Here is a 17,660-nt window from a genome sequence, read left to right on the forward strand (position 1 = left end):
CCCCACTACCGATGTTAAGTTTACTGGTCTATAATTCCCTGTTTTCTCTCTACCTCCCTTTTGAATACTGGAGTGATATTAGCCGCCCTCCAATCTGCAGGGACTGTTCCAGATTCTATAGATTAATGGAAGATGACTGCCAATGCATCCACTATTTCTAGAGCCACTTCCTTAAGTACTCTGGGATGTAGATTATCAGGCCCTGGGGATTTATTTGCCTTCAATCCCATCAATTTTCCCAGCACCATTTCTCTACTAATATTGATCTCCCTCAATTCTTTCCTCTCACTAAATCTTGCATTCTCCAACATTTCCATTACCCGATTCAGAGCCAAACCAATCCAAGGCTAATTCAGTTGACTTAGCTGTGAAAATAGATAAGTCCCCTGGGCCGGATGGGATTTATCCTAGGATTCTCTGGGAAGCTAGAGAGGAAATTGCAGAGCCTTTGGCTTTGATCTTTATGTCATCATTGTCTTCAGGAATAGTGCCAGAAGACTGGAGACTAGCAAATGTTGTCCCCTTGTTCAAGAAGGGGAGTAGAGACAACCCTGGTAATTATAGACCAGTGAGCTTTACTTCAGTTGTGGGTAAAGTGTTGGAAAGGATTATAAGAGATAGGATTTATAATCATCTAGAAAGGAATAATTTGATTAGGGATAGTCAACACGGTTTTGTGAAGGGTAGGTCGTGCCTCACAAACCTTATTGAGTTCTTTGAGAAGGTGACCAAACAGGTGGATGAGGGTAAAGCGGTTGATGTGGTGTATATGGATTTCAGTAAAGCGTTTGATAAGGTTCCCCATGGTAGGTTATTGCAGAAAATACGGAGGCATGGGATTGAGGGTGATTTAGCGGTTTGGATCAGAAATTGGCTAGCTGTAAGAAGACAGAGGGTGGTGGTTGATGGGAAATGTTCATCCTGGAGTTCAGTTACTAGTGGTGTACCTCAAGGATCTGTTTTGGGGCCACTGCTGTTTGTCATTTTTATAAATGACCTGGATGAGGGCATAGAAGGATGGGTTAGTAAATTTGCGGATGACACCAAAGTTGGTGGAGTTGTGAATAGTGCGGAAGGATGTTGCAGGTTACAGAGGGACATAGATAAGCTGCAGAGCTGGGCTGAGATGTGGCAAATGGAGTTTAATGCGGAAGAGTGTGAGGTGATTCACTTTGGAAGGAGTAACAGGAATACAGAGTACTGGGCTAATGGTAAGATTCTTGGTAGTGTGGATGAGCAGAAAGATCTCGGTGTCCATGTGCATAGATCACTGAAAGTTGCCATCCAGGTTGATAGCGTTGTTAAGAAGGCATACAGTATGTTAGGTTTTATTGGTAGAGGGATTGAGTTTCGGAGCCATGAGGTCATGTTGCAGCTGTACAAAACTCTGGTGCGGCCGCACTTGGAGTATTGCGGACAGTTCTGGTCGCCGCATTATAGGAAGGATGTGGAAGCATTGGAAAGGGTGCAGAGGAGATTTACCAGGATGTTGCCTGGTATGGAGGGAAGGTCTTATGAGGAAAGGCTGAGGGTTTTGAGGCTGTTTTCGTTAGAGAGAAGAAGGTTAAGAGGTGACTTGATAGAGACATACAAGATGATCAGAGGATTAGATAGGGTGGACAGTGGGAGCCTTTTTCCTCGGATGGTGATGGCTAGCACGAGGGGACATAGCTTTAAATTGAGGGGTGATAGATATAGGACAGATGTCAGAGGTAGGTCCTTTACTCAGAGAGTAGTAAGGGCGTGGAATGCCCTGCCTGCAAAAATAGTAGACTCGCCAACTTTAAGGGCATTTAAATGGTCATTGGATAAACATATGGATGATAATGGAATAGTTTAGGTTAGATGGGCTTCAGATTGGTTTCACAGCTCGGCGCAACATCGAGGGCCGAAGGGCCTGTACTGCGCTGTAATGTTCTATGTTCTATCTGCCTTTTGAACTGAAGAGACCAGGCTCCTTCACTGAAAGAGTGAATACACGTAGTTCTGCTATAACGCTTGTTTCGTTAACGTGAAGTGGCTGTAACGTGATTGATGAATAGTGGACTCTGTTTGGTTAATACGAACTTTCTGCTGTACAGGTATAGCGATTTTCTACAGCGATTTCCCTACAACGTGATTTTCTATAGCACGAGGTTGCACAAGAACGCAACTATCGTGTTACAGGAGAACTACCTGTATCCCAAGAACAACATGAACTGTAAACTGCAGTGTGAATAGGGTTGAGTGAATGTAAAATGTCTCTTAATGCTTTGAGTTCTGAAACAGATCAAGAGGTACTTTTTATTTCAGCTGACATCCAACTTAATACTTTTGGAGTTATGGCTTTGCTGCTATCTCTGCTGTATATGGGAACTGAATTTGAGGTCTTCCTGGTAGAACAATGTGACGTTTTGATTTTTCTATAATACTTTTTCCCCTTCAAGACTGAAATGGAGGTTAAATACACATAGTATTCTTGGTACCATCCAGTAAGGGAAAGGATTACTGAGTTACAATGGTGAAATTCATCCAATTGCTGAGTTGACCAGCAGAGAAATAAACCTGCATGAAAGCAATGGCACTTTTGACTGCATTTCTTCAAGAAATGACCCAAATACAGGAAAAATGGGAAAACATTTTTCAATGCCAGCCTACAGCAAAAAACCTAGAAGATTGCAGTATTGTAAAAGCATTTAATCAATGTGAGGATTTGACCAAGAAAATGATGCTCAGATAGCTTTTTTTCTCCCCCGCCCCCGCCACAGTGAAGCATCAATAGGATTCTGATGGGAGAAAATATACAGAATGTTATCTGAGAACAAAGATCGATAAATCGAGCAGTCTGGAGGATCACATGGCTCCTCTGGCTCAGAGATCGTGCCCTGTAGCTATTCCGGTCAGAAGTGAACCCATTCATTTCAATTTGAAAGTTTAAGAATTTACAAAATTCACTGCTCTTTTATTAAGGAACCTCGGAAAGGAAGGTTTGCCTAATTAAAAGTCTTAACGCAGAATATGGTATGTTTGCTGAACCTTCAATTAAAAAAGGACTGTCTGATGAAAGGATCAGAGAGCACTTACTGTGGCCACTACTTCAGGGTTCTTGTATGCCTGCAAAGATGGAATTGTAGACCTCAGCATCCCATAATGTCGGGAAATGGTTAAATTAACTGACTGTGTCATGAATTGGTGAGACATCTTACTCAATGTTTACCAAAAAAATATATGAACAGCATCATCAGAAGCATTTGACAGTTGTGCTGCTCCATAGCAGGAGTGATCACAGGACTGTATTGTGTGACAATTCAATACCAATGAAAAGCAGAAACAGATCAGCACATGATCTAAGTAACAACATTGGTTCAAATAACAAGTTGCCCTTTGCTGAAACTACACAATGAGGTGAGCAATCAGACAATGAAAGTTGGCTGTGGATTCTTCATTGCTAAAGACCATAAACTTCAAGCCATACATTCCTCTCATTTCACTGGTCAGTTAATTAGGCAGAAACAAAGACAGCCTGCTCTTCTGCTTTAAAAAGAATGTCAGGTTAAAGTGTTTGGAACACCGCTGATGTTTTGCAATCTTGGGCTTTTGCCTGACTGGCTCAAAGGTGGGAACACACTGTAACAACAACAATGAAAGGAACTGGGAAAACTAGTTATGACAGGTGCAAACAGACGCACAGAAAACAAAATTCACTGAGCTGGCTGAAGGCTCAGATTATGTACCCAAGTGTAAAAATTGGCTTATTTGATGCTATGTCTTGCTCACCTGTGCCAGTGATCACAGTTACAAAATTCTCCACTCCTTTTCCTAGACCAAACTTTCTTTCTGCCAGAGCAGCACAATTGCCATCATTGTCTACCCAAACAGGCAGCCGTAAGGTGTCTGACAGTGGCGTGCGGAGGTCCACTGAGACCCATTCCTGAATCAGTTTGGTGGAATGAAGCACAATTCCTTCATTGTGGTTGACACGGCCACCTGTGGAAATGCCTGAAGCATGTAACACAAATGTAAATAAGTTGCACAACAAAGGTTTCAAAACATCAAAGTTAGTTCTTCTCACCCCGATTATTGATTAGGACTCGACATAATCTTTAATACTTTCATTAGGCCTTTTAAATACAGCTATCAAGTACTAATCTTAATATCTGCGCTAAATGCAACAAAATTTACAGTTTAAAATACAAATTAGGAAATAGATAATGCTAATGTGTGTACATACAAAACTTAATGCTAATAAATATGATCCTGTAGTGTAGCATTAAAAACAACACAATGGTGCAGAATAGGCAAATAGAGAGTTTGGGCAGATAACATTCACACTTTCAGGTTATGTATTTGCTCACTTACTTATAATTGACATTCCTTACTATTTCTATCAACAGATAACTCTATCCATAGTTAAACCCTCATGCTTACTGAAGGGGTTAAGTTAGTTAATGATCAAAACTTTAGACACATAATCAGTAATAAGTAAGCTAACAAAGTAGGTGGGACCTAACAAATAAAGATATCCAGATTGTCTGAAGCCATGACATCAAAAACCTTGGATGAGGAACAATGTTTCCTACACCATTTGTAGGCAAAGATAATAAGGGACACATGGATGTTTAGTGTGGGAATAGTAATTGCAGTATGCATGCTGTATTCTATATAAAGCTCAAAGGGTTCTGCAATTCAGAGAGTGAGCTTCGAAATCATCTGTTAAAGCGTGTGTGTGTGTATATAATAAACAATTGCTATCTGTTCTTCTGCAGTCACCCATCAATTTATCACGTACCCCTACAACACTTACCAACTCCAAGAATTCTGCAGTTAAGCTTCACCGATTCACTGGCAGCCTCTACACACAGCTTCAGAATCAGTTCAATTCTTTCATCATATGTTTTGGGATTGGCTCGAGTGTATTTCTTTATGATTTCACCCTGCATATTATTCAAATAATAAGAATCACAAAATGAAAAATTCCTGTACACCTGCAATTTGAAATTAAATTCACTTTACCAAATAACATCATGATTCAACATTGAAACTCGGACACAATGGAGTTTGCTATTTGTGGTTGAGAGGTAGAGAATCCAATCAGCACCACAAGATCATGAGGAAGGGAAGGAATTCTGTTGTTCAGTGTCTATAAATGTCAATGCATTGAAAGCTATGCTGCCTGACCAACACTGCACCATATCCTGCTCATCTAACACTCCTGTGCTAGTTGAACTACATTCACTCACTGGGGATCAGGAATCAAATTTCAATTTTTCATCTTTGCATTTTAAGGCCTTGGTGGTGCTGTCCAATCTCGGCTCTCCCTACAACCTAAGGAACTCTGATTGATCTAACCATTGGCTTTTGGTGTACCTTCCCTACCTTCACCCCGTCACTGCTGGCTGCGGGTACTGTGCTTTGGAAATTCTTGGAATATCTCCTTCCTCTTCCCTGCAAGCCCAGATGTTGAAGGAAGTTTTTAGTCACTCACTAAAAGCCCTTGTTATAGTGTACAAGATGATGAGAGGCATAGATAGAGTGGATAGTCAGAGACTTTTTCCCAGGGCGGAAATGACTATTATGAGGGGGCATAATTTTAAGGTGATTGGAGGAAGGTATAGGGGAGATGTCAGAGGTAGGTTCTTTACACAGAGAGTGGTGGGCGTGTGGAATGCGCTGTCGGCAGTGGTAGTGGAGTCAGATACTTTAGAGACTTAAGCGACTCTTGGATAGGCACATGGAGGATAGTAAAATGTAGGATATGCAGGGTAGATTGATTTTAGTAGGATAATAGGTCGGCACAAAATCGTGGGCTGAAGGGCCTGTACTGTGCTGTACTGTTATGTTCTATCTAATATCAACCTCAAAAGATATGGGGGGCAGTAAACAAATCTGCCACAAAAGCTACAAACAGCCCACAAGACAAAGACAGACGAAAAATTCAAAACAGAGGGGAAGGTGCACCCACATACAGATTCACACAGTAACTGTACAAACTCGGTGTTCACAGTAGCCTGAAAACACTTTGGCCAGTTCTCTCACCACTGCTATCCCAACCACTCCTCTTCACTTGCTCAAATGTTGACCCTCCTGGCTGACTCCCACCCAATGATCTTCTTGCTCCTGCACAATGACCCTCTCGCAGTCACTACATTGAAGGAGCAGGAAGAGGCTGCTGGGTATGGAGGCCAGCATGCAGCATCAGCAGAGATCTAGGAACAGGAATAGGCCATCCAGCTGATCAAGCCTGTTCACTCATTTTAGATCATGGCAGATCAGCTCTTCCATGCCATTTTCTCACATTACCTCCATATCCCTTAATATAATTAGTCTCCAGAAACTTACTGATTTCGGTCTTGAATCTGTTCAGTGATTGAATTTCCACAACCTTCTGGGGTGGACAAATCCAAAGATTCATCACCTTCTGTATGAAAAGCATCCTCCTCAACTCAGTCTTAAATGGACCATTTCTCATCCTGGAGATTAAGTTCCCTCGTTCTCGGCTCACCAGCCAGGGTGCATATAGATTGGATGGTTCCCCTGTCATGCCCTTTTAAGAATTTTCTAAGTTTCAACGAGATCACTTTTCATTCTTTGAAACTCTACAGAATATCCAACTCCTCAATCTCTCCTCATAAAATATTTCCTGTCTCCCAGGGCTTAATCTGGTGAACCTCTGGTGCACTCCCTCTATGGCAAATATATCCTCTCCTTAGAAAGGAGAGCCAAAGGAGACCAAAACTGTACACAATACCCTGGTGTTATCCAACCACGACTCTACAGAATTGCAGCAAAATATCTTTACTCATGTATTCAATTTCCCTTGCAATGAATGCCAATGCTGCACCTACCATGAAAATTCTTTCATGGTCAAGGACACTCATACCCATTTGAACAACTGTACTTCCCAAACTCTCACCTGTTAAAAAACATAAGGTCTTTCTATTTACTCTAGCAAAGTGCATAACTTCACATTTATTTACATATTGCATTTGCCATGTTCTAGCCTATTCACTTAACCTATCCAAGACCTCTTGAAGCTTCTTTCACTCTTCTCACATAATGCACTCCCAACCAGTTTGATGCCTATGGCAAATTTGTAAATATCACAAATAGTCCATACATCTAACTCCTTTATTTAGACCGTGAACAGTTGTGGCCCTAGCAGTGACCTGTGTGGTACCCCCACTAATAACAGTCTGCAACCTGAGAATAATTCATTTATTCTTAACTTGCTTTTTGTCTACTAACCAGTTCCCCTTTGATTGTCACTTTTACATTAATGAGTAATTGTACTAGTGCACACAAGTGTGTTTAGGATCTTACAGATAGCCTTGGCAGGTAAAGATTAAGGGTAATCCAAAGAGATTCTACAAGTATGTTAACAGCAAAAGAGCAACGAGGGAGAAAATAGGGCCCCTTAAAGATCAAGAAGGTCATCTATTTGTGGAACCACAAGACGTGGGAGAGATACTAAACAAATATTTCACGCCAATATTTACTGTGGAGAAAGATAGGGGGCTAGGGAGCACAAGGGAAAAAATATTGATCTCTTGAAAACAGTCCACATTACTGAAGAGGAGGTGCGGGAGGTCCTAAAAAAAAACATCCAGGTGGATAAATCTCTGGGACCTGATCAAGTGTATCCCAAAACACCATGGGAAGCTAGCAAAGAAATTGTGGGGCCCCTAGCAGAGATATTTGCATCATCTTCAACCTAGGTGAGGTGCCAGAGGTGTGGAGGTTGGCTAATGTTGTGCCCTTATTTAAGAAAGGCTGTAAGGAAAAGCTTGGGAACTATAGACTGGTGAGTCTGACATCAGTGGTGGTAGGTTGTTGGAGGGGATTCTGAAAGATAGAATTTACATACATTTGGAGAGGCAAGGACTGATTAGGGATAGTCAGCATGGCTTTGTGTGTGGGAAATCACATCTCACAAACTTGATTGAGTTTTTTAAGGATGTGACCAAAAAGATAAACAACGGCAGAATGGTAGAAGTTTTCTACATGGAATTTAGTAAAGCCTTTGACAAGGTAGACTGGTTAGTAAAGTTAGATCACATGGGACACAGGAAGAGCTTGCCAACAGGATACAAAATTGGCTTGAGGTAGGAGACAGAAGGTGGTATTGGAGATAGTTTTTCAGACTGGAGGCCCATGACCAGCGTTGTTCCATAGGGATCAGTGCTGGGTCCACTTTTGTTTGCCATTTATATAAATGATTTAGATGAGAATATAGGAAGCATGGTTAGCAAGTTTGTGGATGACACCAAAACTGGTGGTATAGTAGTGAACAGTGATGGTGATCTAAGATTACAAAGAGATCTTGATCAATTGGGCCAATATGCTGAGGACTGCCAGATGGAGTTTAATTTGGATAAATGCGAGGTGTTGCATTTTGGTAAGAGCAGGACTTATACAGCTAATGGTAGAGCCCTGGGTAGTGCTGTAGAACAGAGACCTAGGGGTTCAGGCACATAATTCTTGAAAATTTCATCACAGATAGACAGGGTGGTTAAGAAGGCATTTAGCACACTTTCCTTCAATTGCTCAGACTACTGAGTATAGGAGTTGGGATGTCATGTTGTCGTTGTACAGAATGTTGGTGAAGCCACTTTTGGAGTACTGTGTACAATACGGGTCGCCCTGTTATAGGAAGAATATTATTAAATTGGCGATAGTTCAGAAGAGATTTACCAGGATGTCACTAGGACTGGAGGCCATAACTATGCTGAGAGGCTGGATATGCTGGGACTTTTTTCACTGGCGCATAGGAGGTTGAGGAGTCTCCTTATAGGGGTTTATAAAATCATGAGGAGCATAGATAAGGCGAATAACAAAGGTCTTTTCTCTAAGGTAGGGGAGTTCAAAACTAGAGGGCTTATTTTTAAGGCAAGGGGGAAAGATATAAACGGGACCTAAGGGGCAACTTTTTCACGCAGAGGGTGGTGCGTGTTTGGAATAAGCTGCCAGAGGAAGTGGTACATACAGATACAGTTAGAACAGTTAAAAGACATTTGAACAGGTACATGAATAGGAAAGGATAGAGGGATATATGACAAATGCAGACAAATGGGACTAGTTTGGTTTGGGAAACTTGATTGGCATTGGCAAGTTGGACCAAAGGGTCTGTTTCCACGCTGTACAACACTATGACTCCAATAAAAGATTTAATAACATATAAGACTATTAGCCATAGAAGTAGAAGTAGGCTATTCTGCTCATCTAGTCTGGTCCACCATTCAATGAGATAATGGCTGACCTGATAATCTTATGTTCCAAGATGGCGGGGGAGTAGGACTCCTCAGCCAGAGCTCGCTTGCTCCATCCGTTTCTTTTCTTTTTTCTCTCTCTTTTCACTTTTCTTTTCTTTAAAACATCCCGTCCTCAGGCGGCACCGACGACATCTACGGTGAATGCTAGAGCAGACTCCCGGCCTCAAGATGAAGCCCAGGGCAGTTTGGGTTGGAAGGATGTCATTCTGAACTCTCATTTCTCTATTTTTCTAATTTATTGATTGACTTTTTATTTCTTTATTTTCTAAACTTTTTCCTCTAAGAATTTGTACTTAATAATCTGTACTTAGATACATAAGATGGCACCATAAGGGGCGACTAATAAATGTTTCACTATACTCATGTGAGTACGTGACAATAATTCTAACTCTAATAATCCTCAACTCTGATTTCCTGCTCTTCCCCCATAACCCTGGATTCCCTTACTGATTAAAAATTTGCCAACATTGAATATACTTGACCCAGCCTTGATGCCCACGTGCAGTAAAGAATTCCACAGATTCATTACCCTCAGAAGATAAATTCTTTTGCTTAAATAGGCAACTCCTTAGACTGGGAGTATGTCCTCTGGTCTTAGACTCTTCCAGAAGGGGAAGCAACCTTTCTGCACCTACCCTATCAATCCCCCAAGAATCTTGTATGTTTCAATAGCACCACCTCTCATTCTTTTAAATTCGAACAACTCTTACTTTGGTATTTGTGCTGTCTTGTTTCTAAGGAAGAAAACCCTTAAAAAAAAGTTCAGTGTGACCTATTACCTAACAAAAGTCTTAAGGAAAATGAGAGGGGGGTGAAAAAGCATCTTATTCAAAAAAAAAAAAACCTTTGAAAAAGAAATGTTTTTGAGCCATACCATAATACCTTATTTTACCTGATGTCTGTTCATTTGATTGTAGCTCAGTGACTCACTGGGCAACAATTCCACATTAAGGCACTATATAAATAAAGTATCAGTACTATGTGACCAAGTGGCAAACAAATCACAGGTAGACAGGAGATTTCTGAAGAAAAAGGAAGTCAGAGCACAAACCAACACTCATTGCCAAACAAAAGGATGATTACCTTCATGCTGACAATGGCCACCCGCAGATTGGTTCCTCCCAAATCTACAGCGAGAGCACTCTGTGTTTCCAGAATATGGTCAATATCCTGGGAGATGCATTCCTTCACAGGTGGGAAACAAAACTTCTTCTGCAAAGGCTCATTCATGTCTATCGACTTCAGAAACTTCAATATCCGTGGCACAGCATTCCCATCACCATAGATCTTAGAGCTTGAAATGGAAAGACATTCATTCATTAGGACTAATTCACCAAAGAATGTTTCACAAGATACAGGAGGAACTGAATTCATCCATTTTATCATCTCCATCCAGATATGAGGAATACACATTTTGACTTAGGGACCATGAGAAACTGGAAAGCAGAACAGTTTAGACATTCTGGTTTAAAAGGGTTTTTATCCTGTGATGTATTTGACATAAAGACAGCATTTTAATGAGCAGCTACAGTTGTAAAAACTTAAGAGCCTCACTAAGTGTAAATGGGAGACCGTTTTCTGACTCAGTGGTCTGATTCTCCAAATCATGCTTTGCCTCTGTAGAGATACAGCAGCAACATGAACCCTGGCTACATATTTAGAGAAAATCACGCTCCTTTCCTTTTTGTGGAAATTGGTTAGAGTAAGATCCGAGACCTTGCACTAACTTAAAGCTTAACCAACAATGGCATCCTTTCCCAGACTAACACGCCCAACATTGAGGTGGTAATCGCTCGATACCAGCTTGGCTGGGCAGAAAGTTATTACTGTGTCAAATACCACCACTGTGCTTGGAACTTGGAGCTCCCTACAGAGCTCAAAAATACCCTATTGATTAATAGGATGATTTGCAACCAACCAAAATGAAGGAGCTTTATTCGGAAAGGCAGTGAACACATTGTGAGATTCTGTTGGGAACATACAAGGGTGAAGTTGAGGTGTCAGAGGGAGGACATAGACCTTTGAACAACCTATCTACCGAACCCTTCAAACAGAACCTGCCCTGAGTGGGGCACAGTCTATGGATCAGGCATTGGAGTCATCAGCCATTCAGAACCCATCAAACCTGACAGGAAGCAGGTCATCCTTGATCTGGAGAGGCTGCCAAAGGGAAAAGTAAAACCAGGGACATACCAAGGGTACAGTTTCCCAAATTGGAGCTGCAGAGCGTGCAATATTTTATTCTGACTGTCAGCATTCCGCACATGGAGAACGTTTTCACCTAAGTCAGAAAACAGAACAAAAAGAAAATCAGACTTAGGTCCACAAAAAAAAAACCATTGATCAATTGTTAGTCCAAACAGGCTAATCTATCCCTCGTGTGTTTATCCAGCTTCCCCTTAAATTCGTTAACACTATTCTCCTCAACCAGTCCTTGAGGTAAATGAGCTCCACGTTCTCATCACTCACTGGATAAAGACATTTCTCCTGAATTGATGACTGAACATATTATGGACCGTCTTATACTGATGGTGCCAATTTTGTTCTCTCAATAAATGGAAACAATGGATTCAGATCTGTTGGCCATTGGCGGAATGCGAGAGCTTGCTACTGACTGCGACTTAAAACTGCTCACCTGCCATTTTACACAAGAAACTTTTCATCTTTCAATGTTGGTAACAGCTTGAATTTGGCAACAAAGAAACCAGGAGGTGCAGTGATGAGCTTAGTTTCAGCTGAATCACAGCCCTTTCATTTAGCCTGAACTGAAGACATGCCCCTTTAAGGGTGGTAATAAGACTGGCAGTTTTTATGTGGAACAGTCAACCTCTAAAACTGCACAGGTTCACCCTGGATAAGACTCACTAAACCCCAACACCTGAGAATGTCTGCTTCTGCGCTCCCACAAGCCACGACAACACACACCCAAGCTCACCCTCTGAGAAAATCCCTGTCACTCTCAGCTCTCCCCCATCTCACCAACTGTGGTACTCACTTCTGCTCACTGCACCCAGCCCACTCAATGCCCATTCTCAATCTCTGCGCACCCTCTGACAGACCAAAATCAATGATCTGAAAGAGAGAAGCAGAAGTGAGGTGTGCCATTGCTGGAACTGGGTGGGTTAAGGAGGTATGTTAAACATTGATGAGGGGGCACAGGAGTAAACACTGGCATACATTGACAATCAATTGAGCTGCACTTCTCAACAAACTTTCCACGTGCTAAGACAAGCTCTAAGTAAGTCCATGCGAAAAACCAATAGAGCTATCGAGTAAACAGCCCAGGTCAGCCTGGCTATGTTTACCTAATCTCACTGTTGAAAGGAATCATGCAGCAATCCAAACTGGATAAAAACAGCTCTGATCTTTAAACTTCCTGTGTCATTATCACAGTTCGAGATTTCCTTAGGGTCTTAAACCTGCTTAAATTGAGCAATTTGACACTCTCCATGTCAGAATATTTAGGCCATTTTCTCCATCTTTAAATCCTATTGTTAGGTGAAAATCAGGTTACTTATTGGTTGTCTATTTTCTAGATAAAAGAGGCCCAGCCAAACTGTTTTCACTATACTGTATTACAACTGTGAACACAGGGACTCTGCCAACTTGTTTGTGATATTGTTTGTTAGGAAATCACTCTCAGAAAGTCATACCTAACTCAAAACATTAACTGTGTTTCTATCTCCATGGATGCTGCCAGACTTGCTGAGTTTCTCCAGCATTTACAGTAAAAAAAGGAGGGTAGCTGGTCAGAAGTCGCAAGGAAACTAATAGTGGATCGGGAACAGGGACTAAATAAAATTAACGTAAGTAAAACATTGGTTATGAGGAATTTAACTGAATTTGAGAGTGACAAATCCCCAGGACTTGATGGCTTCCATTTGAGGGCATTAAAGGAAGTCGGGAAGTACAGTGCAGATGCCCAGAGTTCCCTAGATCCAGTCCATCTGGATTAGAAAACTGTACACTATTCCACTTCTTAAAAAGAATAAAAAAGGAAAATCAGGAAATTACAGACCAGTTAGCCTAACATTTGTGGTGCAGAAATTGTTGGAGTCTATAATCAAGGATGGGGTAACTGAACACCTTAACACTTTTCAGTTTATCAGGGAGAGCCAGCATAGATTAATGACACATAGGGCATGTCTGACAAAGCTCACTGAATTTTTTGAAGAAGTGATTAAGGTAAGTGGACAGGAGGATGTCTCTGTTTGTTGTTTGTATAGAGTTGTAGAATGCATTTGATAAAGTCCCATATAGAGACTGTTAATTAAGGCAGAAGCCCATGGAATTGAGGGCGAATTAGTTGCAGGATCAGTTGTTAATTTTAAATCTGAGATAGACACAGTTTTGTTTCCCCAATATCAATGTCAGGTTGACTGGCCTGTAGTTACCTGGTTTATCCTTCTCTCCTTTTTTTTTGAACAGGGATGAAATGTTAATAATCTTCCAGTTACTGGCACTACTCCCAGTTCTAAGGAAGTTTGCAAAACTGTGGCCACAACCTCCATAATTTCTTCCCTCAGCACCCTAGGAGTTGTTCCATCTCGACAAGGGTGGGTTTCCTACTTTAAGAGCTACTTTGAAATAACTCTTCTATTTTGTCATATTCAATATAGTTACTGACTTATGTTTATTGCCATATTGGCAGCATCCTCTTCTTTTATGAAGTCTGAAGCAAAGCAATCAATTCATATTTCAGTCATGTTCCGTGCCTTCATAAGATGATTTATCTTCAATTCTGCCGATCTTACCTCTCGTTTAATCGGTCCTACCTTTCCCTTGCCTGTTAATATTTATGAGAATATTTTGGCTTCCTCTTTATGTTGGTTGCTTATCTACTCTCATTGACAATAGGATTATCAAAACTAGGAACAGGAGTAAGCCACATGGTGTCCCAGGACTGCCCCACCATCTAATAAGATTCTGGCATTTAATATCAATCCTTTTCCACCTAATCCCCACATCCCTTCATACTCTACTCTGTTTTGCGTATACTCAACATCCACAATCTTCTGGGATAGAGAATCCAAAAAGTCATTACCCTTTTTGTGAACAAGTTTACAAGTTGAAGTGATGAAGATTCCAGTTCAAAGCTGCAAAAATGTTACTCTGGTCCAGGACAAACTGAGCAGACGGTCTGACTGCATATTTGTACATACCATTCTTTATCTTTCAGTGCCTGATACAGACCGTAAACACCAAAACTGATTCAGCTGGGAGCCCTTGTCTTTGAGCCAGAAAGTTCAAATTCCATCCGAGTAAAAGATGAACAAAATGTCAGTGCTAACGAATAGAGCGAACACTGGACTACTGGAAACTGAAGTTGCAGAAGTAGTAATGTGGAACAAAAGAAATGGTGGAGCAGCTCAATAGGTGCTTTGCATCAGTCTCCACAGTGGAAGACACCAGTGGTATACCAGAACTTCCAAAAGTCAGAGGGCAGAGGTGAGTGTAGTGGCCTTCATTAAGGAGAAGGCGCTGTGGAAGCTGAAAGGTCTGAAAATGGAAAAAAATCACTCAGAGTTCTGAAGGAGATAGCCGAGGAGATTGTGGAGGCATCAGTGGTGGTCTTTCAGAAATTACTGGAGTCAGGGAGGGTTCCAGAGGACTGGAAAATGGCAAATGTAACACCCAATGTTTAAGAAGGAAGGGAGGCAAAAGACAGAAAACTATAGGCTGGTTAGCCTGACCTCAGTCATTGGTAAGATTTTAGAGTCCATTATTAAGGATGAGATTGCAAAGTACTTGGAAGTGCATGGTAAAATACAGCTGAGTCATCATGGCTTCATCGAGGGAAAGTCACATCTGACAAAACAGTTCAAATTCTTTGAGGAAGTAATGAGCAAGTTAAATAATAGCCAGATGGTGTGATCTATTTGGGTTTCCAGGAGGCTTTTGACAAGGTCCTGCACAGAAGGCTGCTAAATAAGATAAGCCCATGGTTTTATGGGCAAGGTACTGGCATTGATAGAGGATTGGCTGACTGGCAGAAGGCAGAGAGTGGGGTTAAAGGGATTTTTTTCAGGATGGCAGCTGGTGATTAATGGAGTTCCACAGGTGTCAGTGTTGGGACCACAACTATTCACAAGTGGTTGAGGATTTTGGGTCTGTATTCGATGGAATTTAGAAGGATGAGGGGGGAATCTGACTGAAACTTGCAGATTACTGAGAAGTCTGGATTGACATGGAGAAGGTGTTTCCACTGGTAGGAGAGACTAGGACTTAAGGGCACAAGATCACAGTGAAGGAATGCCCCTTTGGAACTGAAGTGAGGAGGAATTTCTTCAGCCAGAAGATGGCATATCTGTGGAACTCATTTACACAGAAGGCTATGGAGACCAAGTCATTGAGTGTATTTAAGACACAGATAAACAGGTTCTTGATTAGTAAGGGGATCGAGGGTTAGAGGGAGAAGGCAGGAGAATGGAGTTGAGAAACATATCAGCCATGATTGTGGAGTGGCGCAGAGTCGATGGGCTGAATGGTCTAATTCTGCTCCTTTATGATGTGCTTATGATCTTATAGTTAGAGCAGCCAGACAGGGCCTTGCTTTATGAACTAAAGTGCTGTATACATGCAAGTTCATTCTCTCTCACTATGCCCAATGAAATGTTTCTACAATGACCATGGCATTCCTGTTGTCATAGAGTCACACAGCACGGAAACTGACCCTACAGTCCAACTTGTACGCACCAACCAAATATCCTAAACAGATCTAGTCCCATTTGCCAGCATTCAGCCTATATCCCTTTAAAGCTTCCTTATTCATGTATCCATCCAGATGCCTTTTAAATGTTGTCATTGTATCAGCCTGCACCATATCCTCTGGCAGCTCATTCCATTCACCCATCATCCTCTGCGTGAAAAAGTTACACCTCAGGTCCTTTTTATGCCTTTCCCCTCTCACCTTAAACCTATGCCCTTCTAGTTTTGGGCGCCCCCACCCTGAGAAAAAGACTTTGGCTATTTACTCTATCCATGCTCCTCATGATTTTATAAACCTCTGTAAGGTCACCTCCTCAGCCTCCAATGCTTCAGGGAACTACAGCCAGCCTATTCAGCGGCTCCCTATAGCTCAAACCCTCCAATCCCAGCAACATCCTTGTAAATCTGTTTGAATGTTTTCAAGTTTAACAACATCTCTCCTATACAGGGAGACCAGAATTGAATGCAGTTTTCTAAAAGTGGCCTAACCAATATCCTGTACAGCCACAACATGACGTCCCAACTTCCATACTCAATAAACAGACCTATGAAGGCAAGCATGCCAAAAGCCTTCATCACTGCCCTGTCTATTTAGGACTCCACTTTCAAGGAACTATGCACCTGCATCCCCGGGTCCCTTTGCTCGGTAACACTCCCTAGGGCCCTAATATTAACTGTATAAGTCCTGACCTTGTTTATTTTACCAAAATGCACACCTCACATTTATCTAAATCAAACTCCACATGCCCCTCGTCAGCCCATTGGTCCGTCCGATCAAGATCCCGTTGTACTCTGAGGTAACCCTCTTCACTGTCCATTATACCACCAATTTTGGTGTCATAGGGTCATACAGCATGGAAACAGACCCTTCAGTCCAACTAGTCCACGTCAACCATGTTATCAAACTAAACTAGTCTCCCCTGCCTGCATTTGACCCATATCCCTCCAAACTGTTCCTATTCGTGTACTTACCCAAATGTCTTTTAAACATTGCAACTGTACCTGCATTCACCAAGTCCTTCGGCAGTACATTCCACACACTAACCACTCTGTGTAAAAATGTACTAACCATACCTCCTATATTCATATCCAAATCATTTATATAAATGACAAAAAGTAATTGACCCAGCACTGATTCTTATAGTGCACCAATCCTTGCAGCACACTGCTGGTCACAGGCCTCCAGTCTGAAAAACAACCCTCTACCAACATCCTCTATATCTCCTATCTTCAAGCCAATTTTGTATCCAATTAGCTAGCTTCCCATGGATTCCATGTGATCTAACCTTGCTAACCAGTCTACCATGCAGAACCATGTCAAGCGCCTTGATGTAGCTGATGTGGACAATATCCATTGCTGTGTTTCAGGAATTTAAGGTTTTCATGCCAGCATTTACCTGTCTCTCTTCCAGTTTGGCGTGTTCCCAAATTGATGACAGGTGTCCCAAATGCACCTGCTTCCCGCACCCCACAGCTACTGTTCCCGATCATCAAGCCAGCATGTGCAACCATCTGTATAAACTGTTCAAATGGGATGTGCTTCACTGCCCGAAAATTTGGATTCTGTTCAATCCCCTTCTTCCTCATCACACGCACCATTTCTTTACTTCCTGAAATTTTAATTCACAAACAATGCATTAGCTAACAGACAACATAAATAAAACATTTATAATACAAAGTCAGTGACAAATGGACAGATTATGA

At 41.6% G+C, this 17,660-nt stretch overlaps 1 protein-coding gene across 4 annotated transcripts in view; it reads right to left on the reverse strand.

The window, feature by feature from the left end:
- gne (glucosamine (UDP-N-acetyl)-2-epimerase/N-acetylmannosamine kinase) overlaps window positions 1–17,660 on the reverse strand; it is a 71,606-nt gene that overhangs the window by 18,997 nt on the left and 34,949 nt on the right. For all 4 annotated transcript variants that reach the window (XM_048596228.1, XM_020518980.2, XM_048596213.1 and 1 more), the window contains exons 6-10: window positions 17,354–17,566; window positions 11,442–11,529; window positions 10,332–10,542; window positions 4,784–4,913; window positions 3,757–3,978 (exon numbers count right to left, since the gene is read on the reverse strand). In XM_048596228.1, the coding sequence (XP_048452185.1) occupies window positions 3,757–3,978; window positions 4,784–4,913; window positions 10,332–10,542; window positions 11,442–11,529; window positions 17,354–17,566 (864 nt within the window). The remainder of the gene's footprint in view (window positions 1–3,756; window positions 3,979–4,783; window positions 4,914–10,331; window positions 10,543–11,441; window positions 11,530–17,353; window positions 17,567–17,660) is intronic.

Source organism: Rhincodon typus, chromosome 1 (genome assembly GCF_021869965.1).
Source record: "Rhincodon typus isolate 14 chromosome 1, sRhiTyp1.1, whole genome shotgun sequence".
Lineage (NCBI taxonomy): Eukaryota > Metazoa > Chordata > Chondrichthyes > Orectolobiformes > Rhincodontidae > Rhincodon > Rhincodon typus.